This window comes from Bufo bufo, chromosome 7 (assembly GCF_905171765.1).
Source record: "Bufo bufo chromosome 7, aBufBuf1.1, whole genome shotgun sequence".
Lineage (NCBI taxonomy): Eukaryota > Metazoa > Chordata > Amphibia > Anura > Bufonidae > Bufo > Bufo bufo.
The window spans coordinates 25,577,114-25,590,779 of record NC_053395.1 but is presented as its reverse complement, the minus strand read 5'-3'; the positions used below and the strand labels follow the sequence as shown (position 1 = coordinate 25,590,779).

Here is a 13,666-nt window from a genome sequence, read left to right as displayed (position 1 = left end):
TCTGATCTCTGACCTTATAAAAATTCATTATAGCTCACTTGTTATTTTACTCATAAGAATGTGGCTTAAATAAGTGTTTTTGAGCTATTAGTAATTTAGAAATAAAGGTTATTAGATGACCGGCACAAAGTGAAAGTACGAATCTAACAGCTAGGCAGAAGTTTACCCTTTATGACAAAGCTGCTGAGCATTTTTAATAAATACCAATTGGAAAAATGGTTTAAAGCCCAAAATGAGTAAAATGCAATCACAAATTTTTTTTTCCCCCCAGAAAGCTTACACAGCCTTTAACTGCAATACCAGAGACAGCCTATAGACATAAGTGGCGCTGTTTATGTAAAATTAAAACACTGTAGCGCAAGAGGTCTCATAGGCCGAATGGCCAGAAATAACAGCATGACCCCCAGGTAGCGTGATGTCCTTCATGAACCTCTTCCTCTCTCTTCCAGAGCCAATGAAGAATGGGAATCCCACATACACGCCCTGCGATCCGAGCTCGATTCCATCTATTTCCAGGACACGGTGGAAGAGTGGATGGAAGAGAATGTGAATCCGTACATGGACTCCCTACGAGAACTGGCAAAAGATTTCCAGGAGATTCTACCACTCAATGCCCGCCCAAAGGTCATGGTGACCAAGTGAAGGACACCGGTTCCCGCCGAGAACACTGCAGACTGGATTTTGCTTGAAATCGGAACCAGGCAAGGGTGACCCCTGCCATACACGGAACAAAAGCAGGGGTCTGGGAACGGCCTTTACTCCAAATTATACAGTTAGTAGTAGCTCAGGACTGCCTCCTGCATTATACTTTATGTACATTCCAAAATGCATTCCAGTCCATACACAGCAGAAAAATCATATAATCCGGTGTCTAACCATGCCGATAACAAAAATAGATTTTTTTTTATTTTATAAGATCCTGACTACTAATATCTTGCCCCTCTCAGTTTGGTCAGAAAAAAGCAAAAAACAAAAGTTTGAGGGTAAGTAATGGCTGGCAAAGAAGTGGCTGTTGAATCGAGACCCTTAAAGGGGTTGTGTCATCTGGGAGATAGATGGCATAATGCTAGGATATGCCATCAATGTCATAAAGGTGCGGGTCCCAGAAAGGGCGCACGCGTGGCGTGTTCTCCATGAATTTCTATAGGAGTTCCGAAAATACAGTAGCTTGTCGTTTTTTTTTTTTTTTACTGTCCCATAGAAATTAATGTAGAGCACACTGCGCAAGCGCAACCACCGCTCCGTTTAATTGTATGGGACTGCCGGAAATAGCCGAGCTTGGCTATTTTCACAACTCCCATAGAAATGCTGGTAGAGCGCACTGCGCAAGCGCAACCACCTCTCCGTTTAATTGTATGGGACTGCCGGAAATAGCCGAGCTTGGCTATTTTCGCAACTCCCATAGAAATGCATGTAGAGCGCACTGCGCAAGCGCAACCACCTCTCCGTTTAATTGTATGGGACTGCCGGAAATAGCCGAGCTGGGCTATTTTCACAACTCCCATAGAAATTAATGTAGAGCACACTGCGCAAGCGCAACCACCTCTCCGTTTAATTGTATGGGACTGCCGGAAATAGCCGAGCTTGGCTTGTTTCACAACTCCCATAGAAATGAACGGAGGGCAGTTGTGCCAACGCGTTTCACTCTTGTTCACTTTGGGGGGGGGGGCCCGTTCTGGAGATAGTTGCAGGTCTCAGAGGTGGGACCCTAGCAATATGCCATCAATGTTTCAGATGAGACAACCCCTTGAAAGGCATGTCCAACCTTTGCTACAGTGCATCCAAAAAAAGAAAATAAAAAAAGAATGGTGTTGATTAAAAATCTGCCGTTTTGTGTTGACAGCTCCCCTACTGATCTATGTGTCTCCATGGTTACACACTAAATACAAACCCTGTGTACCCTGATCTGTGCAGTCCTACTCCCTCCTGGTCTCTAGTTCATCACATAGCAAGAAGTAGGGGGAAGACTAAGACGGCAAGGAGCCTCAGGCTAGACGGGGTTTGCTTACAGCCTGTAATCATGGAGACACATAGGTTTGCATAGGAGCTGTGTACACATAACGGTAAGATTTAAATCGCATTAATTTGCAAAGTTGCTTTATTTTTTTTTAAACTTTAAACTTTTGTTACAATGGACTGATAAAAATCGTTTTTAGTTCTGCCTTCATGGGTTAAAACAGGTATTTTGGATCCAATGTCTTCTATTTTAAGAGTTTGTACTGTGATGCGCAAATTCTATTGTATTTCATTGTACTGGGACACTATGGAAGATGTTGTATGCTCTGATATTCTAATAAAAAAATTGTGAGTAAAACGGGTATTTTGGTTTGGTCGGCGCTCTCATGTTATTCAAAGGTGATGAAACCTCCTCTTTTAGAAGACCACCCCCATTATCCAGACCCCATTTAGGCCTCATGCATACGTGGTTTGGGTCCGCATCCGAGCAGAACAAGGATAGGGCTGCTCTACTGAGGGCTGGACGTCTCTCCAAAATGCGGAAAGCACGCGGTTTCTGTGTTTTGCGGACTGCAAAAAACGGACACGGTTGAGACCGATTTTTGGTACCACCATAAATTATGCATGCTAATCATCTTTTTTGACACCCCCCCCCCCCCCCCTCCGAAGACCACTTTTCAATGGAGTTTTGGGTGATTTTATCTTCTCTGCTTCTTATATATTTTTTTAAATTGTTAAATTAATTGACGTACATTATGTAAATTTAGTATTTTTAATGCTGTTTTGTGGTGGTTTAAATAAATCATATTTTCTTAATTAACTTGCAGTTTATTCAGCGTTGCACACAACTTATTACATACGTCCAATCTGCTATCCACAGCTCAGGCCTGGATAGGATGAAAGGTCCATAGAGGGCACCAGAGAGGCATTCACACTGGAACCTTTGGGGTGTGCTCACACCTAGTGTATTTTCTGTCCCCCAGCACATTACAGTAGCAGCAAAATGGGTGAGATTTGAACGTGCAGTGGGAAAAACCCGCTCTGTGGGTTTTAAATCTGAAGCGCGTCGATGTCTTGTTGATTTTTGCACATGCACATTTCTTTTTAGCAAAAGGCTATGCTTTTAAATATTTTTAATTAACAATGTAATGCCCTGTGGAGTAAAGACCTTGGCTGCAAAATGTGCTAGCTATTAAAAAGGCATCTGTCAGCAGTTTTGTACCTATAACACTGGCTGACCTGTTACATGTGCAAGGCATCTGTGTTGGCCCCATGTTCCTATGTGCCCGCATTGCTGAGAAAAATGATGTTTTATTATATGCAAATGAGCCTCTAGGAGCAACGTTACACCTAGAGGCTCTGCTCTCTCTGCAACTGCCTCTGCACTTTGACAGGGCCAGGCAGTGTAAACATCATCACACCTGGTCCTGTCAATCAAAGTGCAGAGGACGCAGCAGTTGCAGAGAGAGCAGAGCCTCTAGGTGTAATGGTAACGCCCCCGTTGCTCCTAGAGGCTCATTTGCATATAAAAAAAACATCATTTTTCTCAGTAATGCGGGCACATAGGAACATGGGACCAACACAGATGCCTTCAGCTGCCAAGCGCACATGTAACAGGTCAGCCAGTGTCCTAGGTCGAAAACTGCTGATAGATGCCCTTTAAAGGGATTTTACTGGACTTCAAGATCAGTATCAAATCGGTGGCAGTCCAGCACCCAGCACCGCACCAATCGTTTATCTAAAGCATCTGCTGGAAACTATACAGTGGACGGAGCTGGAGGGAAAAGGCTCCCTCCACCTTGTAGTGGCCATTCTGGGGTACTGCAGATCAGCTCCCATTCATTTGAAAGAGACCTAAACTAGAAAATTAAATCGCTGGAAACTATAGATTTACTATATAGTTTCTGGTGCGAACGGCTGCCCAAAATAGCTAATTAGTGGAGGTACCTGGTGTCAGACCTGCGGATAGGTCATCAATATCCACAAAACGTCCTGGAAAACTGTTCACATATGCTGTTTATAGTCCCATTCATACAGTTGGGGGTGAAACTGCTTGGGTTTTCAGGACATGTTGCAGTTTTTACATACTCATTTGCAGGAGCAGCACCAACTATAGAATATAAAATTCTTCTCCTGCAGTACCACCACTGACCACAGTGTGGCAGTCCTTCCTCAGAACTGTATAAGACCAAGTATGACAGCAAATCTGTCCTGACAGGCAGCTGAGAGGAGTCAGTGTAGCACAGAGAATGGCGACTGACACGTCTCCCTACTCCTTACCCTACTCTCATTCCTGCACGACAATGGAAAGTATTATCCCTTCCTTACTTAATGATGATTATTATGAACACGCTCAGGCTGCCAAGACCTCTTATTACTTTAACCCGTCATTTATAACGCTATCTTCTATTATTATGTGGAAAACAAACAGGCTGAAGACCGTGCGCTCTGACTCCCCCCATAGAAGCTCCCCACCCATCTCCAGATGTTCTTATAGCTTTGTGATGGAGCACAATTATAACGCTCCGTAGCCGTAATCCACTATGTTATCACGCTCTGTACAGATCAACTAAACAGTCTGTGCAAAACTGATACAAGGGGTGGAGCATGACACAAAGATACATAGAACATCAAATAAAGAATCTGAGTCATGCTCCACCCCCTCAGACACTGCACTAGACCTAATACAATGTCTAATCATAGCACCCTATGGTACCTGTACGGAACAAGGTCACATCTAGACTGTCGTCACAGTAGGGATTTATACAGGAATCATGGCAAGACTTAGAATAGGCCTTTATGAAAGTTAGTGTCCATCATTCAGCTTTTTGATCCAGAATTCTGTGATAAATTACATAATTCTGTCTCCCTGTAGTGACCACTGGGGGGAGCTCACAGCATATGGATTTATACAACTGTATAAATCTGTGTGCAATGAGCTCCCTCTAGTGGCAGCTAGCTGCTATGACAGTGTATGGGGGCTGTGTGCAGTGAGCTTCCCCTAGCGGCAGATAGCTGCTATGACTTTGTATAGAGGCAGTATAAATCTATGTGCAGTGAGCTCCCCCTTGTGGCAGGGTGAGCAGTTCAGTGCTGCGCTCTCTCCCACCATGGACCTCATAATAACGGCCTGCTACAATGGTAGGCACACCACAGTCTCTGTGTAAATAGATACTCTGCTGTGTTACTGTATGCAGAGCCCAGGCAGGCGACCGTTCGATTCATCCCAGCTGTCCCTATAGGAGCGCAGCGCCCGCCCTGCCCTATCTGTGCTGAGATCATTAATGCCGTCAATCTGTGCTGCATCTACAAGAGCTCATCTGAGCTATATCGATTTGTACTGATCCCGAACTGTGAAAGGCATGTGGAGGCTTTATGTACAAAATCCTATCTATCTCTCTCATATCTATCTATGTCTCTCTCTCATATCTATCTATCTCATATCTTTCTCTCTCTCATGTCTATTTATTTATCTATCTCATATCTATCTATCAAAATCAAATAAGCTTTATTGGCAGGACTAAATACATTTTAGCATTGCCAAAGCAAGTGGGAAATAATTGGGGACACATCCAGGGTGGGGATATACTGTAGGTGTCCATGGTATATCAGGCTCCTCTCAGTCTATGGCAGGCAGTAATATATTGTGCTGCTATGGCCGCTGTCTTCTCCTCTTCCCCCAGCAGTATGGAGAGTCTCTCTTCCTCCTCCATGGAGGTGAAGTCTGGGCAGAGATCAGACAGTCTCCTGAAGTCAGTCTTCCTCACTGCTGAGTATTTGGGGCACCGCAGCAGGAAATGAGCCTCATCCTCCACGGCCTCGTGGTCGCACTGCTGGCACAGTCTGCTCTCCCTGGGCATGTACCTCTGTCGGTGATGCCTGGATTCAATGAGCAGGCTGTGGGCGCTCAGTCTGTACCGGCTCAGGATCTGTCAGTCTCTTGGATTGGGGAGTTTCTCCCGATATGGGGCCAGTTTGTACTCCCTCTGCAGGCTCTGGTATACTGTCAGCTTCTGTGATGTTCGTATGTCGTTCCTCCAGACCCTGATATACTCTTTGCCCTTATGTATCGTCCTCTGGATTTCCCCCTTTGCCAGGCTGTATTGGTTGGTGGCTTGGGCAGGCTGGGCTTGGGTGACTTGTTGCAGGGTGCTTTGTTTTTCTGGGGCTTCTTGGTGTAGCAAGGCTTTGTGATGGTAGGAGCTGGGACTGCTGCTATGCAGGTGGGCTCTGAATGATAGCGCCCTCTTCTGGACAGCAAAGTAAAGTGGGAATCTGCCCAGTTCTGCTCGACAGGCTCTGTTTGAGGTGCTCCTGTGGACCTGGAGAAAGTGTTTGCAGAGTTCTAGGTGGAATAGTTCTGTTGGCCCAGAGTCCCACTTTGCCCGGTCTGGGTATATGTCTGGGCCCCAGACTTCGCTGCCATACAGGAGGATTGGGACGATGATGGTGTCAAGGATTTTAAGCCAGACGGTCACTGGTGCCTTAAGATGATACAGACGCCTTCTGATGGCATAGAAGGTTTTGCTCGCCTTGTCTTTCAGTGTTTCCATGGCTTTCTTAAAACTCCCTGATTGGCTGATTTCTAGGCCCAGGTCGGTGTAGCTGTCGGTTTCTGAAAGTGGACGGTTGTTTAGCAGGAAGGAAGGACGCCCGGCTGCTTTCCGGTTTCTTTTCTGGAACACCATGATGTTGGTTTTCTTTGGATTGATGGGCAGTGCCCACATGTTACTGAACTTCTCCAGGATCTTCAGGTTATCTTGGAGACCTTTCTCAGTTGGCGATAGTAGCAGAGGATCATCTGCATAAAGGAGAAATTTTACCTTGATGTCATGGAGGGTGAGATCAGGTGCTGAGGAGGACTCCAGGGCCGCCGCTGTAATGCCCTAGAGCAGGCATCCTCAAACTGCGGCCCTCCAGCTGTTGTAAAACTACATCTCCCACAATGCCCTGCTGTAGGCTGATACCTGTAGGCTGTTCGGGCATGCTGGGAGTTGTAGTTTTGCAACTGCTGGAGGGCCTCAGTTTGAGGATGCCTGCCCTAGAGTGACATTACAATTTCTGCACCCGCTACTGTCTTTATTGGTTAACCTAATGTCATTCTATGCATTTATTTCCAGATTCTATATAATGTGCATATCTCTTTCCATGTAACTGTTATGTAATATGCCTGGTTCACCAGCAGGTGGCAGCATAAATGGCAGAGCTATAGTTACATAGAGTTGAACCTTTCCATCCATTCTAACACCCCCCCTCTGTAGTGTGGTGGGCGTGTCCCACTGACTGCAGGAAGGGTGGGGACCAGTTAGTGGCAGTTTAGGTCTTCCCTAGACAGGGGAAGGGTGTGCAGCAGGTGCACGTCCCTGTTGGACGTGGCCTCGCCCAGGCCAGCTGGAGCACCTTTAGCTCAGCTGGATTTGGAGGCAGAAGCTGGAAGTCTCCTGAAGCCAGGAGTAAAGTTCCCTGGACCAGTTTAGAGACGGACCACAAAGAAAGAAGTTGCAGCCTTCAACTAAAGCTTAGTTGTACAGCTACCCTGACAGTACAGCAGAGCCAGTGAGCAGCAGATGTAGTAGAGAGGAGTTTGCCTGCCACAGTTAATGCCAAAGCCTGCTGGGGACCAAGATAAACCTGTAAACTGTTTGGAGAAATGTTTATACCAAGTAAAGCTGTAATTTATTCTTCATCCAAATATTCAACTACCCCCTTTGTCTGCTTCAGATGACATTATAGGCTACCCTACACCACTATGGCATTCCTACACCTTGGTACCATCCACAGTATCACTAAAAGGGGCCCTGTGCCCTTGTTGCTTCACTGCAACTGGCGTCACAAAACACACTTACTTTAAGGGACCCATGGCTGTTGCACATGCGTCGCATTTGGCGTCACAAACAGGATGTACGCGTGTGTCCTTGTACCACAAAGCCTATCAAACAGGATTTACGTGTGTGTCCTTGTACCACAAAGCCTATAGAACAGGATAAATCTGTGTGCCCTTGGATTATAATGCCTACGGAATCAACAAAATACCTGTAAAAATGACTTTATTGAATTTACTGCGGAGCGACAGGAGCAAAACTGTGCGCGTCGGCATCCCAAGGGTTAATCCGCCATTTTTATCAGCTGTGGCGCATCATCTTCTTGCATAGTCAGAGCGGGAATGTAAAGGAGGAACGCCCCTATCTAAAGCGGGAAAAACCAGCCCTGCCCACATGGAGCACAATCTCAGTGCAGGGAAAGGAAGTGGCGACTCCTCCCCCTTAAAGCCCCGCCTTCGTCACCAGTTTGTGCTAGCGTGAGGGAGAACAAGATGGCGCTCCCAAAGCCAAACTGGAGAGAGATGCGTTGCGGCGATGACCTGCAGGAGATAGCGGTGTCCCAAATAGTCCGGAGATCCAAGCCAGGGTCCGGAGCTTTTCCCGTGGGGGCTGGCGCAGCGGAGACAGCAGGAGTTACCACTCCGCCGCCCAAGAAGAGTGGGGCCTATGACAGTTTAAACCCAATGGTGCCTCAAGGAGTCACAGCCTATGCAACCTTCACCTGGGATTACCGCAAGGCCATAGAAGATTGGGTGGTCCGATTACTAGAACGACCGCTGCCCCATGACCCAGTGCTGGAGAGGAGGACCGGGACTGTGATCTGGTTCTCTGTTGAGAGGGGCAGTGGGTTCATCCAGGACGACTAGACCGGGACGGAGCTAGTTGTGAACCGGCACACTGTTAAGCGGCCCTATTTATTGCAGGCCCGTCACAGCCTGTACAAAGGGGATCAAGTGGAGTATACGCCAATGAAGTCTCCAAAAGGCCCCTTCGCTACCGGAGTGACGCTCCTGGAGAAGCCGCTTGTGCCAGTGTCAGCGCCAGAGTGCTGGCAGGAGGACCCAGCAGCTGCTGGACGCGTCCCCTGCCTGCAGGAGAGACCTCAGGGGGAGTGCTGCGCTTCGGAGACAAACCCCAACCGGAGCCTCTTATACCGGGACTGCCTGCACCCCGAGCAATCAGCAGTAGCGAAGTATGTCCAGCGCTTCCTTCATACACTGCTCAAAAAAATAAAGGGAACACAAAAATAACACATCCTAGATCTGAATTAATTAAATATTCTTCTGAAATACTTTGTTCTTTACATAGTTGAATGTGCTGACAACAAAATCACACCAAAAAAAAAATGGAAATCAAATTTTTTAACCCATGGAGGTCTGGATTTGGAGTCACCCTCAAAGTTAAAGTGGAAAAACACACTACAGGCTGATCCAACTTTGATGTAATGTCCTTAAAACAAGTCAAAATGAGGCTCAGTAGTGTGTGTGGCCTCCACGTGCCTGTATGACCTCCCTACAACGCCTGTGCATGCTCCTGATGAGATGGCGGATGGTCTCCTGAGGGATCTCCTCCCAGACCTGGACTAAAGCATCTGCCAACTCCTAGACAGTCTGTGGTGCAACGTGACGTTGGTGGATAGAGCGAGACATGATGTCCCAGATGTGCTCAATTGGATTCAGGTCTGGGGAACGGGCGGGCCAGTCCATAGCATCAATGCCTTCGTCTTGCAGGAACTGCTGACACACTCCAGCCACATGAGGTCTAGCATTGTCTTGCATTAGGAGGAACCCAGGGCCAACCGCACCAGCATATGGTCTCACAAGGGGTCTGAGGATCTCATCTCGGTACCTAATGGTAGTCAGGCTACCTCTGGCGAGCACATGGAGGGCTGTGCGGCCATCCAAAGAAATGCCACCCCACACCATTATTGACCCAATGCCAAACCGGTCATGCTGGAGGATGTTGCAGGCAGCAGAATGTTCTCCACGGCGTCTCCAGACTCTGTCACGTCTGTCACATGTGCTCAGTGTGAACCTGCTTTCATCTGTGAAGAGCACAGGGCGCCAGTGGCGAATTTGCAAATCTTGGTGTTCTCTGGCAAATGCCAAACGTCCTGCACGGTGTTGGGCTGACCAAGGACTTCTGGGAGCCACGGTGTGGACTACTCCTAAAGGGTGAGGGCCTGTTGACATTGTTTTATGTTTGTGTTGCCCTTTTTAGTCCTCACCCGGATGGTCACGTTTAGTCAGGACTCCCCCCAACTGCCAGTTATCCCATTCTCTGGAACTACCTCCAAGTTGCGCTCAACAGCGCCCATTCCCTTTTTTCCTATTCTCAGGTTGATTTGGGACCCCTTTTGTTAAAAAGGTTCTCAAGACCCGTGCTGCTATTCTATATTGCTACCCATGTGGATTACAAATGACACTGTTGTCTTGGATTACAAATAATGACCTTACCTTATTTCCCATGGATTACAAGGGACTCTTTTGCACTATTTGATTCCAGTGTGGTGCACTTCATCCGCCAACAAAGAAGAAGAGACTCTAAAGTAAATTTATTGCACTACCCGATTGCGTTGAATAAGTACCTTATTTGATTGCATTAAATATTTGCACTATTTCTGCACTAATCCTTTTTACAAAGTTTAATCCTCTGCTAGATCTGGCGTCTGCGCACTAGGCTCAGCCTGATGCGGCGCGCACTCCTGGCAGCGGCTTCGTTGAGCGAAGTGCGCATGCGCCCGGGCCGTCCGGATCTAGTGGAGGCGGTGCTGAGGTGAGGAAGGCGGCGATTATGACTGGGAAGGAGGCACTGGGCACCAGACAGCCGGGCACCCTGTATTAACTGACGTCCCCTAGGGCACCTTAGGTAGGCGATTGACCGGATATAAAAACCTGTTTTATGTGCTAATAGAGCCACAGGCAGATTTAATAAGTACAGTTTCGGATTCATGTTATTTGTACGGACCTGGCCATATGTTTAGGGTCTAGGCCTAAAATGTCATGACAGAATCCCTTTAAGTATTGTAGCCATTGTGTGTATTCTTTTGCAGGTGCCACAATGTGATTATATGCCCTTTTTGTATGGATTTTGGTAAAATAATACCGTTAGCCAGATAGTCAGCACCTTACTTCTTTGCTTCTTATGGACTGCCTCTGAAGACGTCTGGTACATCACAAGCAAGTCTTCCATCTCTATTGCTCATTATGGACTGCCTCTGAGGACATTAAATACTAATGGTTCTTATGTGAACTTGTGTTAGCTAGGTATAGGTATAGCCTAGGTATACATTATATTGTATTGCTACACAGGGGGAACCAAGTGGTAAATCACAAGCAGATCTAACACCATCAAGGGTAACCCGCTGCTAACGTGTCTGGAGAGATTGGAGAGCACGGCCTCATCCTCCTAATGTGTATATGTTTTAAGGCCTTGTGCTTTGCCAAGGTTATTTATATCCCTAGGTCTTGTGATTTGCCAAGCCAAAGGAAACTGTGTAAAAGCTACCTGGTCAGACATCAAGGTGACGAAGCATAAAGCATTATAAGGCCTTGGTGCTAGGAAGGGATTACAGGATGAAGCCACCCATTCTGTTTGCGGGCGTATCATAGCATGTGGAGGGAAAACCGTGGTTAGACACCCTACTCAGGCAGGAATCCATAGGTAGCAGTTTTATATGTCAGTCTATGTATGTGTATTTTCATGCAACACTTACATTTTTACCAGGTACTCTTAGAGCATATATACCCTAAGCAAAAGCCGAGGGTTTTTTTTTTTTTTTTTGTTTAAACATCATTTTTATTAGAAGAATGAAAGACAAATATAAATGACCATACAAAGGAATCCATTAACATTATTTAATTTCTTTTTTTCCCCACCCAATTAGCCCTTACCCCCCAACCTTCCCCCAACCCACCCTCCCGATTGCGATGCATCTCCTATCCCCTCCATCAGACAGAGGAGGAATCTGGGTGAGGAGGAACCAGGGATGCACAAAACTTCCACTTCCCCCATATCCTATTCCATTTCTCCTCGGCATTCCTTTGCTTATATAGAATATTTTCGTATCTCTTGAGCTTATCGACCAGATTTAACCATGTGTGTACACTAGTTGTATTTTGTGAAAACCAAACTCTTGTAATCAGGAGCCTCGCCAAAAACATTATTTTAGTTAAGAGAATCTTTTTATACTTATGACAATTAACTTGGGAAAGATCACTGAGTAGTCAACATTGTACCGTAAACGGAATCGCTACTTTCATTTTTTGGGCAACGTTATTTTTAATTGCCCTCCAAAATTCTATCAATTCTCTACAGGACCAAAACATATGTACATAATCGGCTCCAGGTGAATCGCACCGTGGACAATTGGAGGTATTTCTTAAGCCACATTTATTAAGCCATACTGGTGTGACGTATATTCCATGTAAAGTGTTAAGTTGAACCACCAGAGACACTAATCTTAGATTACCCAATATTTTTTCCCAATCACCCAGTTGAGTCGTTGAACAATCCACTCCCCAAGCCTTTTTTTCCGGGGGAGCATATATTAATAAATAGTGCTTCCAATAACAATCTATAAATTTGGGAAATCCTAACCTTCCGACCCAAATTTCCCATTAAATCATTCAAAGGTGTAGAGGTGTCTATCTCTACTATAGACTTATCGTTTACAGTGGAAAGTGCAGAACAGAACTGGAAATACCTAAACCATGATAAGTTAACTATGTGTTCCCTTTGTGCCAACTCAAGTACAACTCCGTTTCTCACCACCTGTGCAACATAAAGAATATTGTTTTTTTGCCAATACTTATCCCCCGCTAAATTGTCAAGTTCCTGTAAATAATGATTATGCCAGAGAGGCGTATAGCAAAGGGATCCCCTTATTCCCAACCATCCTTTAATAGTAGCCCAGGCTTTAGTAAATAGCTTCCTAGACTCTCTATATTCCTGTTGGATAGTGGATAGCCGACCAGACTCCAGTAGCGTAAACATATTATCATATAAAGTACTGCTGACCATGGTCCGACACAGTAAGATTTTCTCCCATTGGCAAAAAGACCATAACTGTGTCGTTATAAAGCAGCCCTTAAATTAGGGAAGATTTAGCCCTCCCCGCTCCATTGGACTTATAAAGATACTCCAACTTTAGCCTTACCCGCTTTCTTCCCCAAAGTAAGTCATTAATAAGAACTTATCCTCAATCCATATTGGAGAGTTCCTAAGGACATATAGGAATTGGGGTAGTATCACCATCTTCACTAGGGATATTCTATCAGCTCTAGGTAAAGGAAGTCGAAGCCATACTGTAATTTTAGACCTCAATTTGCAAATCAAAGGAATCAGATTGAGCTGTATGAAATCTCCAATCCTGGGAGATATCCTCATACCCAAGTATTCAAATGAGTCTGCAATTTTTTAACATACTCAGGGGGCCATCAATAGATTATTCAGGTCTATCTACAGGCATAAGGGTTGTCTTTGACCAGTTAATATCTAGGCCCGAGACGGCTCCAAAAGAGTGAACTATTTGGATAAGTTCTGGAAGTACCGTATTAGTATGGTTTATAAAGAACAGGACATCATCTGCGTATAGGCAAATATGGTCCTCTGCTCCTAATATCCCAAACCCTTCAATCCTAGAGTCTTGCCTAATCTTAGCAGCTAGGGGTTCAATGTAAATATCAAATAATAATGGAGAAAGTGGACAACCTTGATGGGTTCCTCTATTCAGGGAAAAACTCTGTCAAGCTTCCATTAATATTCAATCTCACACTATAGGGGGCTTATATAAAAGCTTAATCATGTTTATAAATCTGGTGCCAAATCCCATTTTCCCTAGGACTTTCCAGAAGAACCCCCACTCCACCCTGTCAAACGCCTTCGAG

At 45.6% G+C, this 13,666-nt stretch overlaps 1 protein-coding gene across 3 annotated transcripts in view; it reads left to right on the top strand.

The window, feature by feature from the left end:
- Positions 1–2,108, top strand: part of LOC121007861 (hexosaminidase D-like) — a 52,320-nt gene extending 50,212 nt beyond the window's left edge. For 2 of the 3 annotated variants that reach the window (XM_040440114.1, XM_040440115.1), the window contains exon 14: positions 450–642. In XM_040440114.1, the coding sequence (XP_040296048.1) occupies positions 450–642 (193 nt within the window). Of the gene's footprint in view, positions 1–449 lie in introns of all 3 variants that reach the window. The other variant, XM_040440116.1, reaches the window with a different exon arrangement.
- Positions 2,109–13,666: the final 11,558 nt, after the last annotated feature.